This window comes from Portunus trituberculatus, chromosome 50 (genome assembly GCF_017591435.1).
Source record: "Portunus trituberculatus isolate SZX2019 chromosome 50, ASM1759143v1, whole genome shotgun sequence".
In the NCBI taxonomy this organism is placed as follows: domain Eukaryota; kingdom Metazoa; phylum Arthropoda; class Malacostraca; order Decapoda; family Portunidae; genus Portunus; species Portunus trituberculatus.
The window spans coordinates 11,623,893-11,644,954 of record NC_059304.1 but is presented as its reverse complement, the minus strand read 5'-3'; the positions used below and the strand labels follow the sequence as shown (position 1 = coordinate 11,644,954).

The 21,062-nt window shown below is 47.9% G+C and overlaps 2 protein-coding genes across 14 annotated transcripts in view; one reads left to right on the top strand and one right to left on the bottom strand.

Annotated features, from left to right (window-relative positions):
- LOC123499581 (longitudinals lacking protein-like) overlaps nucleotides 1-16,451 on the top strand; it is a 58,730-nt gene extending 42,279 nt beyond the window's left edge. Inside the window, exons 5-6 of one of the 13 annotated variants that reach the window (XR_006673034.1) lie at nucleotides 14,818-15,223; nucleotides 15,620-15,758. Coding sequence is in view for 11 of the 13 variants with exons in the window: in XM_045247742.1 (XP_045103677.1) it covers nucleotides 15,620-16,171 (552 nt within the window). In the remaining 2 variants the exon portion in view is untranslated. The other 12 variants (XR_006673035.1, XM_045247742.1, XM_045247759.1 and 9 more) reach the window with 12 other exon arrangements.
- A 453-nt stretch (nucleotides 16,452-16,904) lies between these two features.
- Nucleotides 16,905-21,062, bottom strand: part of LOC123500012 — a 6,210-nt gene continuing 2,052 nt past the window's right edge. Inside the window, exons 2-8 of the mRNA XM_045248608.1 lie at nucleotides 20,625-20,799; nucleotides 19,958-20,001; nucleotides 19,668-19,768; nucleotides 19,394-19,552; nucleotides 18,997-19,128; nucleotides 18,435-18,624; nucleotides 16,905-17,652 (exon numbers count right to left, since the gene is read on the bottom strand). Coding sequence (XP_045104543.1) covers nucleotides 17,501-17,652; nucleotides 18,435-18,624; nucleotides 18,997-19,128; nucleotides 19,394-19,552; nucleotides 19,668-19,768; nucleotides 19,958-20,001; nucleotides 20,625-20,707 — 861 coding nt within the window. The 5' untranslated portion in view covers nucleotides 20,708-20,799 and the 3' untranslated portion in view covers nucleotides 16,905-17,500. The remainder of the gene's footprint in view (nucleotides 17,653-18,434; nucleotides 18,625-18,996; nucleotides 19,129-19,393; nucleotides 19,553-19,667; nucleotides 19,769-19,957; nucleotides 20,002-20,624; nucleotides 20,800-21,062) is intronic.

Below are 21,062 nucleotides of genomic sequence, written 5' to 3'. Positions count from 1 at the left end.
CACATCATTTCTTCATTTCTTATGACAATAACACATCAATAATCCTTCTGTTATCGCTCCTCTCTAGTTTTCTGGTTTGTAGAGAAAATCTGATCAATCTTACTCATGCTAGATGAAAAGAAAATTAGAAAAAGCAAACTCGGGAGGATGTGTTAATGTTTATCCTGTAAGAGTGGGATTGTGAAGGGAAGCATTACCTAGGGTGGGCAGGGAGTGGGAGGGGGTACCCTGCGGGAAAGCTGTGAGGGACGGTGGGTGAGGCCAGGGACAATTGTGTGAAGTGGTAAGTGAGGCCGGGGAGGCGGGCACGCAGGCAGAGGCCGAAATCAAGGCTTTTTGCTCTTGTGTTTCAGAGGAAGGCCGCCGCCGCGTCCTCCTCGGCAGGCGGCCTGGCCTCGCCACACCCCTCGGACCTGGCGATGGTGGTGGAGGCCTGTGCGGACGAGGGGGATGCCGGACATCCCAGCAGGGAGTTGGTCTGCCACATCTGCTCCAAGAGATTCCGTGGGCGTAACAGCAAGTCCAACCTCGAGCGACACATGCAGATTCACACAGGACTGAAGCCTTTCCGCTGCCCGCTGTGCTCTCACCGCGCCAACAGGAAGGGCAACCTTAAGTCCCACATCGAAGCCAAGCACGGCCCTGAGGCCATCCCCGCCAACCTTTGAGAGACGCCCCGGCACCACCTCGGGCCCGGCGCTGGTGAGGAGGCCTCGGCTGAGTCGCCTTGGCCGCTGAACGACGAAGAATCTATTCAATCCATTGTTGTTCGTGCAATTAATTGGCTGCTCCATTCTATCTGATCGCCGCAGCTCAGGCCTCAGTTGTGCTTCAGGCTCGGGACGGTGTCGGTGCGATGCTTCAAGTGGCTCTTGCGAGGAGCCAAGAGTGGGTTTGGGTGCTGGTACGCGCCCGTGGATAGGGAACCGTCGGCCTCTGTCTTTAGTCTCACGTGCTCCGTTTATTAAGATTTCTAAACTGAGCAAAATTTGAGTCCTTTTCTCTCGTAAAAGGTGTTTAAACGTGTCCGGATCAAAAGAATAAAACCCTGAGCGAGGTGAGAGCGTGAGGTGAGATGGGGCGTGCTGCAACAAGGGATGGACAATGCGAGATGCAATGTTACCGTGAAAGGGCAGGGGGGGAATGGGGTGTTTGTTCAACATTCAGCTTCTCATATTTGCTGGAGGGAAAGTGATTGACGGGGTATGAAGTTAAAAATGCTTGGTGTTCGCTCCTCTCTTTTGTTAAGCGTGAAAACTCCATGACTTTATTTTGAGGGAAGCTTTATAGTATGAACTCCATGATGACGAATAGAGAGCACCGGATATATGTAACGCGAGGTTCGGCTGATGAGTAGGTAGTGATCTAATGAGGTAGAGTAGGAAGAGCGGAGGTTGTGACAGGCTGGAGCATGCTGTGATGGTCGTCTTAGCCGCTATTTTCTTTGAGCCTCTGGCATGTAACTAACCAGTGATGCTAAAGTCTCCTGTCCAAACTGTTCCTGACGTAGCCTGTTTCAAGGGGCTAGTGACCAGTCATGGTAGTGGTGATGGTGATGTTGGGGGATTGTGGTGGTGCTTGTGTGGTAGTGATGGTTGTTGTTGTGATGGTGGTGGTGGTGGTGGTGGTGGTGGTGGTGGAGTGGTAGTGATGATGGTGTGGTGGAAGAGTGAGGTGTGTGTCTTGTTGCAGAGGCCGCGCGTGCTCGTGTGTCCTGTGTGTGGGCGCAGGTTCGTGGGCAAGAACCAGGCCAAGCGGTCCAAACTGGAACGCCACCTGCGCACCCACACTGGGGAGAGACCTTACCAGTGTCCTCTCTGCCACTACCGCGCCACCTTCAAGTGGAACCTCAAAGCGCACATCGTCAGCCGTCACGGCCGGGAGCACTGGCAGCAGGACACACAACCTCTACCGCCTCCTCCTTCACTTCCTCCTCCTCCACCTCCTCCTCCTCTTCCTCCTCCTGCTAGTCCCCCGTCATCCTCGTCCTCGTAGCGCGTGACGCTCAAGGACGAAGTGCTCTCCCCACTTCTCCAGTAAGGAAGCGCCGTGCCTTATGCTTGTCTCCACAACCAATCAGTGTGGCTGGAGAGGTGAGCGAATGGCACGTGTTTCCCACAACCCTCCTCCACTTTGCCTGAACCACCCCGCCACTTCCATCCTCCTGCTTGTCACCTCAGCTTTCCCCACGCCTTGTGTTTACTGTGTTCCTCCGGCAAGCCTCCGTACTTGACCGCGTCACACCCAAGTGTGTGTGTGTGTGTGTGTGTGTGTGTGTGTGTGTGTGTGTGTGTGTGTGTGTGTGTGTGTGTGGACTCCGCCCCATTACACCTCACTCTTGGCTTAACGTTTGCTTTTTCACTAACTTCCTTGTGGTGACCTGTGCTATTATTATTATTATTATTATTATTATTATTATTATTATTATTATTATTATTATTATTATCATCATCATTGTTATAATCATTATTAGCTTTAGTCGCACTAGCATCATTCATTGTTATTCATTGTTATATTAGACCCTCTAACGTCCCAAGTTGTAAACTTAGACTCATTGAGTTGTTCCCCTCCACGGAGAGTAGTGATGCAGTTTCACCCACACTCTGCTGTACACACCTTGCCATGGCTACCCATGTGTGGGGGATGTCTGGCTGGTATACTGATAGATTTTTTTACTTTTTCATTTTGTTATTGTTGTTTTAATTGACTACGCCACAGGTGCTTCATGTTTTTGTTCCTTCCTCCTTTCGCTTCACTACTTTGCTTTTCCTTTGCCTTGCTTCAGTTGGTGGAGGTGGAAAGTCTTCCTCCTTATGCAGAGTCCACCAACAGGTAGCCATTCGCTTTGTGCCTTTCCTGCTGAGGCGGTCCGGGAAGGTTGTGTCATGTGTAATAACCTAAAGACAGGCATTCTTCTCTTCACTTTTCTTCCCGTGTGAATTATCAAAAAGACTTCTTAAGATCATATGCACCGTCGGGATACGCGTAACTTTCATCATTATCATCAGCACAGGAAGTTTTCGTCATAAAAGCTCCTATTTCAGCTACTCTGCTATAAGTTTTGGGTGAGTGCGTGTGGCTGGGATGTTGCTACGATCCTCTATTGCTATATTGAGTGGCTTGCTTGACAGACATTCAGGGCGTGTGGTCAATTGTCTTTGCTTAACGTAGCAGGGGTGGGGCGGTGGAGGATGCGTTATGATCGTTGTGATGAGCGTGAACATTAGTTTGTGTGGTAAATTTACTTCCCTAGACTGTCAAGTATGCGCCCTGCTCGCCTCGCCTCACCTCGCTCTCACATATGTTCCCAAAACTCCGACACACACACACACACACACACACACACACACACACACACACACACACACACACACACACACACACACACACACACACACACACACACACACACACACACACACACACACACAAGCCCGATAAATCCGTATTCTATAAGTCAGGAAACCATGACAACGTAACCTGAGAGTCCGTTAATTTAGTGCGTTAAGAGTCTGTTGAATAGATACACGTGTTAAGTCCGATAAGGATGATGTTCTCCATGAAATAAAACAAGTCCGATGAACAAGTAGGTGTTAAGAGTGCGACAAAACAAATACCCTTATTAGTGCGATACTACGATAAGTAAATACCCTTCAAGGATCCGATGAATATACGTATATACTATATATAGTATTTGTCCAGAAAAAAAACTTGAGATACCCTTAAAGATATCCTTCGTTTTCTTCTGCGCACTTTCTTTGCTGCGGTTCTTAAAAAAAAACCTGATAGCATTTTTTCGTTTCTTTTTCGTTCCATACACGAATATGTGTATATACAGTATATTAACTGGTTTTGTTTTCCTTGCTTTAATATGTGTGGACAAAGTATTATTCGTTGTTTGTTTATAAAAGTCTACTTCACAATAGAATATGTGTTCATATTACCCGCTCCTGAGTGTATGTATTGTACGTATGTACATGTGTGTGTGTGTGTGTCTCGTCAATCATCTCGCCACTAAGAGAATAAAGAATATATATGTATCTATCATGTATGTATGTAAGTGTTATGTTTGTATGTACACCTAGTATGTATGGTCCATGTTCTTTGTCTTGTTAGTATGCAGAAATATGTGTGTGTGTGTGTGTGTGTGTGTGTGTGTGTGTGTGTGTGTGTGTGTGTGTGTGTGCGCGCACTTAAAAACACTGTCTTTTTTCCCATACAAGTCTTCAATAAACCTTTTCCACAACGAAGATGTTACTCAGTACCCTCTTATTGTAACAGTATCGGCATCAGTAGTAGTAGAAATAATAGTAGTAGTAGTAGTAGTAGTAGTAGTAGTAGTAGTAGTAGTAGTAGTAGTAGTAGTAGTAGTAGTAAATAAAAGTCCAATACCAAGGTCTTTTGAGGATCTTATGAACTACAAAGTAACCGCACAGTATCCGTATATCATGTTTCTATGGCGTCTCGGGATGGATTTACTCTGTGTGTGCGATTTCATGGTGGTGAGGGGAGAGGGGCGAGGCCGAGCTTGTTACATTGTGGTGTTGAGGGATGAATTTACTCTGTTGTTCTGTTGGTGAATGTGAGAGCATCGAAGTAGTTGTGCGTGTTGTTTTGTGACACTACCGCAATTATCGTATTATGTGTGTGTGTGTGTGTGTGAGAGAGAGAGAGAGAGAGAGAGAGAGAGAGAGAGAGAGAGAGAGAGAGAGAGAGAGAGAGAGAGAGAAATGGCTAGTACTTTCCCATCAGCTTTGTCCAATGCACCGTAGTAGCAGTCTACTTAGCCAGCACTGTGAAGGCATGCCCATGTGAGACTACGTTCTGTTTTTCCAGATGGGTGGCAGTAGGGCGGCGGAGAAGCGTGACAAGCGGGCGGCAGGGGCGGGGGCGGGTGTGGTGAAGGTGCAGGAGGCAGAAGGGGTAGAGGAGGATGAGTTGGGAGGCAGCGAGGTGTGCCACTTCCTTCCCGGCCTGCGGTGTCCGGAGTGCGGCAAGGTGTTCTACGGGCGCAACAGGCGGCAGCTGGTGGTGCGGCACCGCATCATCCACACGGGAGAGAAGCCCTTCCAGTGTCCGCTGTGCTTCAAGCGGATGAACGTGAAACACCACCTGACGCGCCACCTCCGCACCGTCCACCTCGACCAGTGGGAGTACCTCAGGACGCTCCGCCTCCTGTAGCCCCACGAGGTGCTAACGGCGGAGCGGTGGACACAGGCAGAAGATTGGTGCCTATGAGCCGATGAACGGAAAATGACGTGGAGGGAGTGTGGCTGTAGTAAAGACGAATACATGATAACGAACATTAAAAACCAACAAGTGAATAGATTAAACATCTAGAACTTCACTTTAGCCGAGCAGTATCCGTCTCTAGAGGCGTCATGCAGTGCGACACACGCTGAGAGCATGTGGGTAAGGGTTATGCTCCACCAGCACGCCGTGGTCTGGCTGGTGCTGTGGTTTTGACACCTAACACTTCACACCAACCAGATTAGCATCATCGTTAGTGTGACGATAAAAAAGCCAGTCTTGGATGCCTCTTGGGAACATTGACGAGTACATCTGGAACCAGCATTATTTGATTCTTGTCACGCCAGCTGCTTCTCAATGCCTCCCGTTTTGGCAGGTCAACGATGAAACGACTTGTTGTTCAGGAATTATTTTCTTTCTCAGGCAGCCTAAGGGTAAAGTTATTCAGGGATGATTTTTTTCTTATTTATTTATGTTTTTACTTATTTACATTTTTTTGTGTAGTTTTGTCGTGTGAATCCATCGTGATCGTCATTAGGTAGAAGGGTTATATTTTTGTTGTCATCCTTGCGTGGTTGAGTTGTTATGTTGTCACTGCCACTCTACACGAGAAAACGAGCAATAATTGATTTATTTACTACATGTACTTGTGTAACAAATATATATATATATATATATATTTTTTTTTTTTTTTTTTTTTTTTCCAAGTGCCATAAGCGTATGTGAGTTCAATATATCTCTCTCTCTCTCTCTCTCTCTCTCTCTCTCTCTCTCTCTCTCTCTCTCTCTCTCTCTCTCTCTCTCTCTCTCTCTCTCTCTCTCTCTCTCTCTCTCTCTCTCTCTCTCTCTCTCTCTCTCTCTCTCTCTCTCTCTCTCTCTCTCTCTCTCTCTCTCTCTCTCTCTCTCTCTCTCTCTCTCTCTCTCAAATGACAAGAAGATTCCTAAGTTATTGTTTGTACAAGAAAGTATTTGACCACCATGACTACCTTGAGATTTTCTACTTTGTGTATAAAATAAAGTGAACAAAGCAATACAACGCCACTGTGAATGCCTCCTTAACACATGCACTGACTGGTCAAGGACTCAACGCCGTGCTAGCTTATAGTTCTTGAGTATCCTGGTAATAATTTCCTATTGTACACGACGAAGGTGCAGCAGTTGTGTTTATCTCGTTACCTGCTACAACTGCTACTGATATTGCTGCTGCTGCTGCTACTATTACTAGTACTACTACTACTACTACTACATTTTTTATGGTATGGCATATAAGAATATGGTAAGCGCTGTTCAGCTTCCACCCATTAGTGGCGCAGGCAATTTTATTTATAGTGGTGCCCATATCACCACCCAAGCGCATCTGTGGTGTAACCACCTAGAACCTGGGTATTATGGTGACATGTAGGTAACTTTAAACCACTCGACAAATGACAGTTTCAAGGCAGTATGTGGTGGGATTCGAACCTACGCATGGACGTCTGCCCGATACCACACTTACCATCTTATCCACTACGCTACCGCGTAGTAGTAGTAGTAGTAGTAGTAGTAGTAGTAGTAGTAGTAGTAGTAGTAGTAGTAGTAGTAGTAGTAGTAGTAGTAGTAGTAGTAGTAGTAGTAGTACTACTACTACTACTACTACTACTACTACTACTACTACTACTACTACTACTACTACTACTACTACTACTACTACTACTACTACTACTACTACTACTACTACTACTACTACTATTGTTGTGTGTTGCTTTTGTTAGTGTCGCTCATGTTTCCGCTGGTTGCCGTTCTTGGTGCTGTTGGTTAGTGAAAGTTCTGCCTGGTTTTCCTTCTCTTTGCACTGTTTGGAGAGTGAATGAAACAATTGCGCTTTTGTTGAGGTATTTGTCGGGAGATGGTGTGTTAAGGGAGTAGGTCGGGGAACACTGAGTGAGAATGAGAGAGAGAGAGAGAGAGAGAGAGAGAGAGAGAGAGAGAGAGAGAGAGAGAGAGATGATTGTAAGAAGTATAAGGCTGGTGCGGTAGTGTTGCGGTGTTGCTGAGAGAGTCTTGTGTTGCAGATGGAGCAAGCGAGGAGCGGGGCATCGGGCCTCTCACAGACCGACACCACAGTCTCGTGTCCCGTGTGTGGCAAGGTGTTCCGCGGCCGCTCCCGCAAGCAGGGCCTCACTCGTCACCTCCGCACCCACACAGGCGAGAAGCCCTACGCGTGTCCTCACTGCCCGCACCGCACCACCATGAAACACAACCTGCGCACCCACATCCTCGCCGTGCATGATCTCTACTGCTAAACGAACTCAAAATGGAGCGATATTTATGGCAAGGGATGTCAGCGCGCCTCTACTATCTTGTATTCTTGTATTTCGGTCTTGTTGCTGCCTGTTAGCCGCTGTGTTTGGCTGGCTGGCTGGAAGGTGACGTGGACTCGGAGATACGGGAGGTATTGTCTTGCATGGAAGGGGCGAGTTAACTCTGAGACGCGGTTGAGGTAGAAAGCGAAGTGAAGAAGAGTTATAAGAGCATTAGTCAAGGAGAACTAAAGCAAACGAACAACGAACGCAGATGAGTGAAGAAAGTTGTCAATGCAAAGGTGAAAGTAACATCGATGCTGTTGTTGATGATGATAAAAGTGTTGGTGATGACGAATCGCTAGCTGGCCTGCTGTCTATCAGTCTATATATATTCTCATCTCATATCTCTGGGGAGAATCCTTTTTAGCATGTGCCTTGCTCAAGTCTTTCTGCGCGTCTGAAAATAAAGGCGCCGCGAGTCAGAGGCTCGGGTTGGGATTGACTGACGCGATTTGAAGTGGTGTATCGCAAGAAGGCGCCGCTTGACGCCCAAGATAGGATTAAGGGGGAGACTATATAGCAGAGCAGCGGCGGGAGGAGTGAGGTATTGAGGGAAAGGGAAGAGGAGGTGCTGTGTGTTGCTTGTCGGGCAGCGTCTGAGCGGCGATGTTTTATGTTACAGAAGGGATCATCATCCTCGCTGCTGATGGTTTTGCATCAGACTACTGACGGCAGCGGCGGCGGCGTCGCTCCTCCTGGTGGTGTCTTGAACGACTTTGTGGGTCCTCCTGCCACCACCACCACTGCCGCCGCGCCTGCCGCTCCCAGCACGGTCGCCTCGCACGGTGGAGGCAGCAGCAGCAGTTTTGTGTGTAACATGTGCTACAAGACGTTCCTGAGCGGGTGGGAACTGCGCCGCCACCTCCACGCCCACGCTGATGCGCGGCCCTTCCACTGCCCCTACTGCTCCCACCGTTCCAACTTTAAGCACAACCTCAAGTCGCACATCCGCAGCATCCATCCCGGCAAGCCCTTCTTCGCCTTCACCGTGCCGGCCACCACCGCCTCAGATGGATGAGCTGCGACGTCCAGCCATCCCGTCCCCAAGGCTTCACCACGCTCTACCCATTCTCTCCTCATCTCGTCATGCTCGATACGACGCTTCCTTTCTTTCTCATATATCGAAAATACAGAACTCAAAATAGTAATCGTAAGAAACATTGATTGATTTAGTTGTTTGGTCATTATTTTCTCGAGTAAGCTCTGGAGGATGTGAGGTCGCCTCTGCTGCAACTTGTCATCGTGACCTGGTGACCTGCGTTTCTGTTTCTATGTATTTTTTTTCCTTTTTGTTCTGGTCTTAGAAAACTTGGAGTTGAGAAACTTCTTATTGATACTGCAGTACCAATTGATCGATACGTGAAGTTGTCATTGAAAATACAACTTAGTGTGTGATTCTGATGGATAAGTTATCTGAACAGTGATAGAGTGATGCTTTGGTCTTTTGTTTCCTTGGTGACGCGCTATAATGTACATTGAATATTGCCACGTGCTTTGTGGACGACCTGCGGTGCTACATTAAGGTTTACACGAGTCAAGCATATACGGTATATTGTGCCGGCCTGCTGCTGCTGCTGCTGCATGTGTGACTGGCAGGTTAGTGCGTCTTCCTCTATTACTACAATGATCGCATGCTTCTCTTGAAGGAAAGAAACTATGAAGCAGTGAAACTTTTTTTTTTTTTTTTTATGAAGAGTAGGGGAGCCGGACCACGCTGTCACTCGCTCTGCGTCTTCTACGTCTGATCTCTTGGGTCACTCATGTGTTTGTATCTCTACAATAAAAGATAACGCTTGGCAAGCTGCTTTTCCTTGCTTACCGCTGAACACTCGCACCTTCATCATTATATTACTGATTCCTCTTGTCCAATGGGGGGAGGGGGACTATGTATTCAGGACGACGAATCTTGTCAACACTACCAGCGCTGTGATGGGAACGGCAGGAGCAGTAACAGCGAGATCAAAAGCGGACTGGTGCTGGAAAACTTGTATCGAGAATGGGGAGCGTGAAGCAGGTTCATGAGAGAGTGTGAATAGTAGGTAACACAGCAGTGACGGGAGGCGGCTGGAGTTACTAGAGAAGATGAATGTGGTGCTGGAGGAAGTTTGGTGTTGGATGGGGGGGGGATTGAGGCAGGAAGGCAGGCAGAGCGCGGCGTGGTGGGGTTGACGCCTGTGTGTTTTTGTTTACAGACGAGCGTGGGGGCGGCGGCGGTGGCTGAGACGTTTCCTGTCGGGGGAGGAACCTTGTCAGACTACCGATGCCCCGCATGCGGCCGCTGCTTCGCCCGCCAATGGCACCTGAAGCGTCATCTCGCCACCCACCTGGCAGTCAAGCCCTTCCGCTGTCCCTACTGCCCCCACGCCGCCAACATTAAAGACAATCTCAAGCTGCATATTCGTAAGATTCATCCTGGCGAGCCGCTGCCCGGGGAGAGAGGCCGCCCAGACCCGTGAAAGTGTACATGTATGCTTCGAAGGTGGTTGCTGTACCTGACTGCAGTACACTTCTTCTTTTTCTTCTTCTTTTTCTTCTTCTTTTTCTTCTTCTTCTTCTTCTTCTTCTTCTTCTTCTTCTTCTTCTTCTTTTTCGTCTTCTTCTTTTGTTCACATTTTCTCTTCCTCTATCATCTCTTTCACGTTGTTCATTTTTTCCTTTTCTTTTTTACTGTTGTCTTCCCATGCTCCCATATCGTCCGTCCTCGTCCTAGTCCTTATCTGTCCTCGTCCTTGTCGTTCTCGTTCATCCTTCTCATCGTCATCGTAACTGTGGGTGTTCACTTCTTTTTCATCTTTCTCATGTTCCTCTTCCTCGCTGGGCTGGTGTGTCGTCTCAATTTAAGCAATGTGATTCGAACTTTTATATTTTTACAGAACGGTAACAGAGTTCATCCATTGTCTCATATGATCACGCATGTCGACCTGCACACGAACGAGTTGTAGACTTAAATTCCACACGCACCGCTACACCACGGCAGGTATGCTGGACAAAGGAAATCAAAATGACAGACTGGGATAGGAACTCTTCCATTTTGAAAGTACTGAAAATTGTCTTCATGTTGGTGCGAATGATGATGGATGAGCTGAAGTTAACTTCTTTAGTCCAAGTTTTGGTCTTGATCTTTTGTGATAGCATATAAAGAAAGAAAAATAGAAAATAATAGGAGGACATGCAGGCGTGCTCTCCCGCCCTATTTTGCCGCCCTTTTGCTCACTATCAGAGTGGTAACCTCGGCTCCTCACTTTGGGACGTGAACTTTCCTTTCTCTTTTCTGCTGCCTTAACATCTGCCATGCACTGCTGGCCTGTTTTTTCTTACTTTCTGAGAAGGGGAGTAAGAGCCACAACACGGCTGTCGTGGTCTCTTGTAATTTGATGAGTTGCTATTGGTTTGGCCACGTGAATGCTGTTTGTGGTGTTGTTGTGTCGAGCGGCACGGGCCAGCACACGACAAGGCTTGGTTCTCGATAGTCGCACTGACCTGCTCTGTTCCAGCTGGCTTATTAATACATGTCCTTGTCGTCCACGTGTCTGCTTGATTTTAAGTGTTTGAGACCGCTAGTGACGATCCGACGTGTTCTCTATTATTGCAGGCGGCGGTGGCAGTGGCTGAGGACGTGGCAAGCTGTTTATCTTTCCAGTGCCCTTCGTGCGGCCGCTGCTTCTCCCGCCATTGGCACCTAAAGCGCCACCTGGCCACACACCTGGCCGTGAAGCCCTTCCGCTGCCCCTACTGCCCCCACGCCGCCAGCATCAAGGACAAGCTGAAGCAACACATTCGGAAAGTCCATCCGGGACAACTGGTTCCCGCTGACTTTGAGGCTGTGCCCTCCGAGGTCGCCTCACCCTTCCTTCTCCCAAACCTCTCCGACAACCCGCTGGTCACCCAGAGGCATGCAGGGCGCACAGGTTCCGCGCTTCCTGCCGCACCTCTTCCACCTCACACGCACTCTTAAAATGTCTGAGTGAAGGGAAACCTGAAAGGAAGGCACAACACCATCAGGCTCGTGGCCGCCCAGCCGTCTTCAGCGCTCCCTGTGGTTCAAAATTCATTGTTCTCTGAGTCTTGCTCTGGCTTGTCGTTTGGCTATTTTTTTTAACAAGTATATTTCTTCAAACTGATCACACACACACACACACACACACACACACACACACACACACACACACACACACACACACACACACACACACACACATCAAAGAAGTTAATGTGTGAGACGCAGGCACTAAGACACTCCCAAAGACTAAGATATTTTTGAGGCGAGCAGTCAGCAAGCAGATGTGTTTGTTGGGCTCATGCTCAGACAATGGAGAGACGCACCGCGGGGAAGCAAGTTGACCAAAGTGTATATAACTTTAGTATATTTTGTTGTTTTAATTTGTGGATGTGCGTCAGGAGTTTGCAGCAGCTCCCTTTGTGTGTGTGTGTGTGTGTGTGTGTGCGTGTGTGTGTGTGTGTGTGTGTGTGTGTGTGTGTGTGTGTGTGTGTGTGTATGTGTGTAAAAATGACGCTCTGTTGTGTCGTTGTACCTCCAGGACTGTCAGTTCACACAATAAAATTAATAAATGCAAATAGTAAGGTTGTGTTATTTACTTGCATATAAGTCTGGGTCTGAGAGAAGACTGGCGTGTCTGGAGGAGTGGTGGCAGGGACGACCTGCGCAGAGGCACCAAGAGGCTGAGGGGCTGTGTTGGTGAGTCGCTGCATCCCTTTAGCGGCGACGCTTCCGTTTGCTCACCCTATGTGTGTTGTGTCCACGTTTATACTTTTGACTGTGCTAATAAGGAGATGACGAGGAACTGAGGCCAGGTGTTTCGTGTTGCAGGGGCGGAGACATGAGGCGGGGTTGGCGGCAGCGGCGGCCATGTTGACGGCGCGGGGCTCCTCGTCGTGTTCCTTCCCGTCCCCCGACCAGCTCCACTGTGGAGTTTGTGGGCGCCGTTTCCATGGGCGTAACAGGAGGCAGGATCTAGAGCGCCACATGCGCACCCACACAGGCGAGAAACCGTATCAGTGCCCCCACTGCCCGCACCGCACGAACCGAACAGGCAACCTCAAAACACACATGTATACTGTCCACCGGGACCTGCACCAGCCACGCCTGCCCTGCGATAAGGCTGTCATGCCCCCGCTGCTCCCGAGCGGCGATGTTACAGCAGCTTCTCTCCCCACCCAGGAGTTGTCGCCGAAACCTTCGTGATGCTTGCTGCGCCGATAATGTAAATCCCAGTGGGTCGTTGCATCTCGCGAAATACATAACTTCAGTGTAACATGTTCCCCAGGTCTCATCCTGTCCAGCTGCTCCCCCTCTGTAACAAGTACTAGACTAGAGCCTAGCACGTGTGTCCGGTCTCTCACGCTGGGTTTCCTACATTGCAGGGGCGGAGCGTGTCTCTGTCGCGGGGGGACGAGGCGTCGGGGGTTCAGTGTCCCGTGTGCGGTAGGTTCATCTCGGGCGTGAACCGCAAGCAGAATCTGGAACGCCACATGCTAACCCACTCCGGCCAGCGCCCGTACCGCTGTCCCTACTGCCCGCACGGCTCCAACCGCGTCGACAACCTCAAACTGCACATCCGCCGCCTACACTTCGACTCTGCGCCTCCAACCTCCTCCTGAGCTGGCGGACAGATGGAAGCTTTCAGAGGCCCGCTTGCCGTTCAATCATCCTCATCATTCACACTTTGTCATTTTTTTCGTAATGATCTTCTTGTGCATTTCACGCTTAAGTATTTCCGAATTTCTTTAGGACAGACGTCTCATTCAGTGATACATGTAATTAAGAAGGAAATTTGCAGATCCGTTCTTCTATGCGCTAGTTCTTACCAGAATTTAGTCGTTATTGTTCGTTGCGTTTTATGAGAGGTGTTCAGACACACGTGTGTAGTTAGCTTCCTTTACTGTGAAACTCTAGGGTACAAAAGTGACTCAAATAGCGGCACTGTGGCACGTCAGGTGTAGCCACTGAGCTAAGAAGGCAAGAATCGAAGTAAACATCGTGAAATAGGTGTTTTTGATCGCCTGAGTGGCTCACAGGTTATGGAGAGGCAAGACGGAGTTTGAGGAACTAGTTTGAAGACCACAGCCAGACTGGGTGAAAATAAGCAAAAACCTGAATGACTCATCTTCCTACTTTTCCCTTTCTCTCTCTCTCTCTCTCTCTCTCTCTCTCTCTCTCTCTCTCTCTCTCTCTCTCTCTCTCTCTCTCTCTCTCTCTCTCTCTCTCTCTCTCTCTCTCTCTCTCTCTCTCTCTCTCTCTCTCTCTCTCTCTCTCTCTCTGTAATAAATTGTCATATCTTTCTTTCATTTCTACCGTTGCTTCCCTCGGCCGTGCCAAGACTTAGACCAAAACCAAGGAGGCTGGAGGTTGTGCGGATCCCGTGGACAAATCAGTCAGACGCAGGGATAACTTGTGTACTGAAGGCAGAAAAGACAACATTTATAACGTTTACAGTATTCGTGAGCAAGTGTGTATCTTGAGAAACACTGGCTTGTGGAGCTTTACCTGGAAATTAAGCGGCAACTCAAGTGCGAGGTGTAGCTTTTTTTCAGTTATTTATTTTTCTTTATCTTTTATAAGAATTTATTTTGTGATGTTTGAGCACTTCATTCACGTTTGAGTTGATATGGAGGTTTCATGTACCTTAATAAAGACAATTTGAACAGTATTACTTAAGAATAGCAATCATCAATGTTAAGTCTTAGGTCTGGCAAAGAGCACCACTGATGTGTTTTGGATTGACGATGCAATTCAGTTAGTATTTTTGTCAATAAAATTTGAAATCAAGTTGTTTGTTCAGTAACACGTGCCATAAGAGTGTAACAGTGATCTCACTTTATAAATGTAAGTATTTTTTGTTAGATGTATTTTCTTTTGCAAACATAACATAAAATCGTTCCTATTCCAAACATTGGCGATAGAACTGCCATTTCCAGAATTTCTTTATTATTTCAATATAAACATATTTTCAAAATATGTATGATGACTATCACTGTAGCCACACAATTGTATGAGAGACCCAGCCACTAAAAGTCTTGCCGCGGTGCAGCGACGGTCAGGGTTCACTCTTCTGCTTCGAGTGAAATACAGTTGTCATTGCGTAAGGCCTGGTACTCATAGGTTCTGGAAGGTCAGTAAAGCATTCGTATCTCCTAGGTGTAATGACTTCCTTTCCCTGTACGCCTTCCCCTTGGCGGAGGTTGATACGAGTTCCATTCCTTGCAGAACACTGACGTCTCTGACCACCTACACAGGCAGTCTAGCTGGTCGCGGACAGGTCCCCACTCCAGCTTCCTCCTGCCACCTACTGTCGCAGCCGCCGCAGCAGTTATCGCGGGTGTGAACAACAACGGGATCAGTGAAGGCGGCCCGGCGCCGCGGAGACGGCAGTCGTTCAGCGAGGCAGACCTCAGTTCCGCCCTCAACTGCCCGGCCTGTGGCAAGGTATTTGCTGGCACCAAGCGACGCTACCACCTTGAACGTCACTTGATCACTCACACCGGGGAGCGGCCGTTCCCCTGTCCGCACTGCCCTACCGCGCTAATGTGAGGGAAAACTTGGCCAGGCACGTCCGCCATCGCCATCTTGACCTGGTTTCGCCAGCCGAGGACCCAAGGAGCTGAACTACCGCGTAGGTGCCCGAGGCGTTCGGGTTTGCCCACGGGCAACCTCTCCTTGTTGTTTTAGTATTAAGTATGCACACTGGCGGCGGCTCGCGTGACAGTGCTGAGTGCTTGGCGTGTTGGTGCTGCACGATGCTAAATACTTCCTTCAAAGCACTTGTCTGGGGTTTTCTCGTTTCGGAAATGAGGTTGTTTCTTGTAGAATACTTTGCTTGAATATCTATTACACTTTTGCCTTGCTTTGTTTAGGTGTCACTTAATGTGCACAGAAGGCTGAGGAAGACGTCCAGTACCTGAACAATGGTAAGTTTTTCTGTGTCCTATTAGTCATGGCTTCTTGCTGACGCCTGGCAGGCGTTCGGCTTGCAGGTGTCCATGTGCTTACAGTGTTGATTCCGTCACAGGAGGAGTGCGTGGGCGGCGGCAGCACCTGCGGTGTGTGTGGAAGGGTGTTCCACGGCACAAACCAGAAGTTCTTGCTGCGGCGGCACATCCTCACGCACACGGGGGAGCGGCGCCATAGCTGCCCGTACTGCTCCTACCAGGCCAACCAGGCGGGCAACCTCAACAGGCACATCAGAAACCTGCACCCGGGCGCTGCGGACAGCACGGGGCAGGCAGGGGTGCGGTCGCTGCTGCCCTGTCTGCCAGGTCAGGCCAGTCTGACACTCAGGCCATCAGCGCTGCCCCCAATATCCTCCAGAGGGATTCTGCAGCTCCCTCTCGGCCCTAGACCCAATCCCCATCCCCAGCCCCCCACTGCCTCCGTCACGGACTCAGGCCACACCTCCCCCACTCCTAGAGTCCCACTTCCGCCCTCAACCCGCCACCGCTTCCCACGCCCCTCCCTTTCCCGGCAGGGTCCACCAACGTCCACTGTCGCTGCTCCTACACCTGTCTCCTCTCCCACCGCCGCCGTCGTCGCTGCTGCCGCCGCAGCCAAGGAAGCCAAGTAGGTCTCTCGCCGTGTTCAGGGTCAGCCGAGGCAGCGAGTGCTGTGTCGGCTCATTCATCAGTCACAGATTCACGTCCACAATGACCATAATCATCATCATCACATCACGTGGTTGGAGTTAGATTACTTTATTTTTATTACTATAATTTACTCTTAATAGTTTCCTTCAGGTTCAGTCTTGATGCTCAGGAACTGTAACAACAACGGTCAGTCACAATCACGGGAAGACCTTTTGTAAACATTGGTCATACATTTTTTCAATAAAATTATTTCGAAGAAAAGAACTTAAGGCATGCTTTGATGACCCTGGTTTTCTCTTCAAAACAGCATACAATCTGCCTCAGACTTATCAGAAATGTTTCTCTTGATTGCCAGCAGCAGAGAACAAATAACCAGTAGACTGTAAACAACAAAAGGAAGCAGCACGCAAGACTACTGATAAGAGTGCGGCAAGCGCCGAGAAATGCGTGTCCCCTGAAGCTGCACACACACACACACACACACACACACACACACACACACACACACACACACACACACACACACACACGCCCGGTAGCTGTGGTTAGAGCGCTGGCTTCATAAACCAGAGGACCGGGGTTCGATTCCCCGGCCGGGTGGAGATATTTGGGTGTGTCTCCTTTCACGTGTAGCCCCTGTTCACCTAGCAGTGAGTAGGTACGGGATGTAAATCGAGGAGTTGTGACCTTGTTGTCCCGGTGTGTGGTGTGTGCCTGGTCTCAGGCCTATCCGAAGATCGGAAATAATGAGCTCTGAGCTCGTTCAGTAGGGTAACGTCTGGCTGTCTCGTCAGAGACTGCAGCAGATCAAACAGTGAACACACAAGAAATAAAAATGTTGCTGAGACGGCAAGGACGGCGAAGACAACAAAAACGATAACGAAACACAACAGGAGGTGACTCTCATGCACGTCTCCTCCATGTTTGTAAATCATCACATATAAACATCATGATGCCCTTCTTGGCTGTACAGTAAACATCACTACATCTCCTCTCAGCTTGGCAGTACACTATCACACGCTCTTCCGGCCTCACAGCATCCTGTCACGCCACCTCAGCCACACAACACTCTAAAACATACACTCTCAGTTCCACAGCACTCTTATTACAATACACTTTCTCGGCCTAACAAGATTATACACTCGGTTCCACAGCATCCTATCATTCTCTCTCTCTCTCTCTCTCTCTCTCTGTCCCTCAGCATCCTACCATACACTCGGCTCTACAGCATTATATCATGCATCCTCACAGTACCTCAACCTCTCGGTCACACAGCACCATTATCATGCTTTATTGAATCCCACAGCACATCACCACGCCCCCTCTCGGCCCCATAACACTTCAGTCCACTTCCGCCTGGAGTTATGATTGTAGGTAAGGATGAGCCTGAACCCGTGGCACCGCAGCAGCTGGTAGTAAGTCCAAAACAGCTGGTACACGCTTGCCGGTCCCAGATCCACGTCTAAGAGAGAGAGAGAGAGAGAGAGAGAGAGAGAGAGAGAGAGAGAGAGAGAGAGAGAGAGAGAGAGAGAGAGAGAGAGAGAGAGAGACTTTAGTATGGTTTATCTTTTACACAAGTAATTCTGACTATTTATTCTTCCGTTCAGGCATGTGTTCTCTTTACTCTCCTGCTACTGGTAGACATTTCTTCACCTATCAGAGTACTTTTCGCATGTTTGGGGGATTCCACTCACAATTTTATTAAAGAGGGTGGAATCAAAAGCTTTTCGTCTCATTGGCTCCCCTCATCTGACTGACTGTCTTCAGCCTCTTTCTCACCGCCAGAATGTTGCATTTCTTGCTATCTTCTACAGCTATTTTCATGCTAACTGCTCTTCTGATCTTGCTAACTGCATGCCTCCCCTCCTCCTGTAGCTTTGCTGTACAAGGCTTTCTTCTTCCTCTCATCCCTATTCTCTCCAGCTCTGTTGCTAGAGTTAACCAGTACTCTCAATCATTCATACCTTTCTCTGGTAAAATCTGGAACTCCCTACCTGCTTTTGTAATTCCATCTTTCTACAACTTGACTTCTTTTAAGAGGGAGGTTTCAAGACATTGGTCCCTTTCTTTTGGCTGGTGTTTTGATCTGCAAGGAGACTGGCAATTAAGTGGGTCTTTTTTTTTGTTGTTGTTGCCCTTAGCCAGTTTCCCTTCTTACATATATATATAAAAAAAAAAAAAGCATGGAAACGCTCTTTTGTTCCACCTCAATTATTTTCAGCTAGTTCTGCTGCGTCTGCTTACCTCCCTCATCGTCGTGGTGCACCTCCATGGCGATCTGTTTCACGCCGACCAGCAGGTGAGGCGTGTTGAAGAACATGTCCTGGAAAAACTCAAGTTCAGAGAGTTCTACGTCCAGTTTGAGGTAGTCCACCACACGCCCCTGCAGGCCAGCACGCGCCAGCAGATTCTCGTAGCGGTCCACGGCGCCAACCTGGAGGAACAAGTGAAAAAAAAAAAAAAAGCTTTGTCAGAGTTCTTTAAGTGAATTAATCTTTTGATCATTCAGTGACACAAAGAGAGTACCAGTTGAGTTTTTAAAAGCTTTCAGTGCCTGTAGATATCAAGGAGAAGAGAAGAGCTAGAAAAATGCGATTGAAAAAAAAAATCAATAAAAAAGGCTTTGTCCTACTCCTGTGAGTTAATCCTTTGACTGCATTACAATGACAGAGAGGCGTAATAAGGGAGCTACTTAACCTTTCAGTACCAAAAAACTTATTTTTTTGCTCATTAGAATTGTCTGTTTGATTAAAGAGTCACAATTAAGCTCGCGTTACAGCCCAAGAGTCTTCCTATTCCCACTCACCGTCTTCTTTCCGTATCGCATCATGCCCAAGAGTTTGCTGCCCCTGAAGTTGCTGATCCCTACGCTGTAAAAGTTGATTTTGTCGCCTCTTTTGTGGTCTTTTAATCCATTTGTTGGGTCGAAAGCCGCCACCTGTAGAGGAAAGAAGAGTGCAGATAATCTAAATCTTATGTCTCATGTTTTCAAGATACTTACAATCTCATTTTGGATGTTTCGGTGTATCTCTTTATAGGGACTGGCACTTTAGTAAGCATTTTTCCTTTGCTCTTTCTCTGGCGTTTGGCTACTGCCCCATCTTACATAGGAAATGTATATGCGAAAGGGAAGTACATAAAAAACAGCAATTCTTCTTCTATGAACGTAAACATATAGAAAGATGCTCGTATCTTTCCCTCACCTTACACCCGAACTTAGCCACCTCGTCTTCGAAGTGCCAACTCTGACCCACGCCGAAGGACAGCACGAGGCAGCTTCCAGGGCGAATGTTGTAGTAGGGATCCAGGCACATCAGCTTTTTTTCTCCTGGAGACGCTGGGGGGGCTGCTGCGAACGCCTTCTGCGTAAGAGAAGGAGGATGGAAGGAAAGGATGGATGAGAGAGAGAGAGAGAGAGAGAGAGAGAGAGAGAGAGAGAGAGAGAGAGAGAGAGAGAGAGAGAGAGAGAGCACTCACCAGGTTAGCGCACGGAGCTTCAGAATTCGAGAAGTAATGGCGCAGCTCCGTCAGGTTGGACAGCGGCTTGATGAAACATCTGGGAGGACTCCAGTCGCCTCCTGCAACACACACACACACACACACACACACACACACACACACACACACACACACACACACACACATGATTAAAACACCATCAGTACAATATATCGATGCAATCATTAAGTAATTACATATAAAACTTTGAAGCTTACTATAATAATCAGATATAGTATAGTGACGCTGCCACCATTAACGTTACTCACTCAGTTTATGTCGTTGTAGCGCTTTCCCTCCACGCTCCATGCCACTGCAAAATTGTGAAAATCTATTATTCTTTTCGCTATTTTTTTTTTTTTCTGATGGCAGCGCCGAAAATAACAATATACTAAAAAGAAAAGAAAAAAAAAGTAAAAAAATTAATACGTAAATAGATAAAACGAATAAAACACTAATTATTTACGTTTGTACCACTGAATCAACAACCCTAACTAAACTATAAAGAATAAAAACTGAAAAAACCGTAAAATTATGTTTATGACATTTCACAATACGCGCTCTATTAGCAAGTCTGGACGGTGGTGTCCCCTGGCGGTGGCGTGAGGAAGCATTGCGGAGTGTCAACAAAACATTTACTGGTCCTTCTGCACCCTCCTTGTGCTTCACTTCATCACTTCAAAGGCAAACAGAGACTGATGGAAGTTTGTAGAAACTACTACCATCTTCTAGTCTAACTCTTCTCTAAGTAAGGTGAGTTTCGAGTCTTGTCAATGTAATGTTATGGAGAAATGCGCATATTTAGTATGACAAAACGAGGAGTAATAAGTTTCATGTTTATCACCACGAAAACCACACGTGTTGACATCTGATCATGGTAACGTCTGACAAGCGCGTGACAGTGTGTACTGATGAGTGGGTGTAGTACAGTCTAACCTGTAGTGCTGCAGCAGGTGGAGGAGGATGAGAAGCAGAAGAAAGAGGATGGCAGCAAAGACTCCCCGCGCTGTCACTATCATAGTTGCCCAGACACTGTAGTGGTGTACCGTCACTACCTTGTAGGAGTGTTCGCCCCGCGCCGCGCTCAGCAGCTGTTCACCCACACCCTACCCTGCGGAAATGAGTAGGAGTTCAGACATCATTATGAATTACCGAGTAACTTCGTGCATTCATTACATGATTACAATGCAGCAATCCTTCTCCTTCCTTTGTGATATTTCTGCAGTAAAATTCAGGCAAAACATGCATCACATTCTTTAGTGACGTAAAACATGAGCGATTGTTCGTTAAAGTATGAGAGTGTTTTGAGTAATCTATATTGCTGGCATTGCTCTTTATTCCGTCTGTTCTTGAAAGATAATCACGTACAGTGAT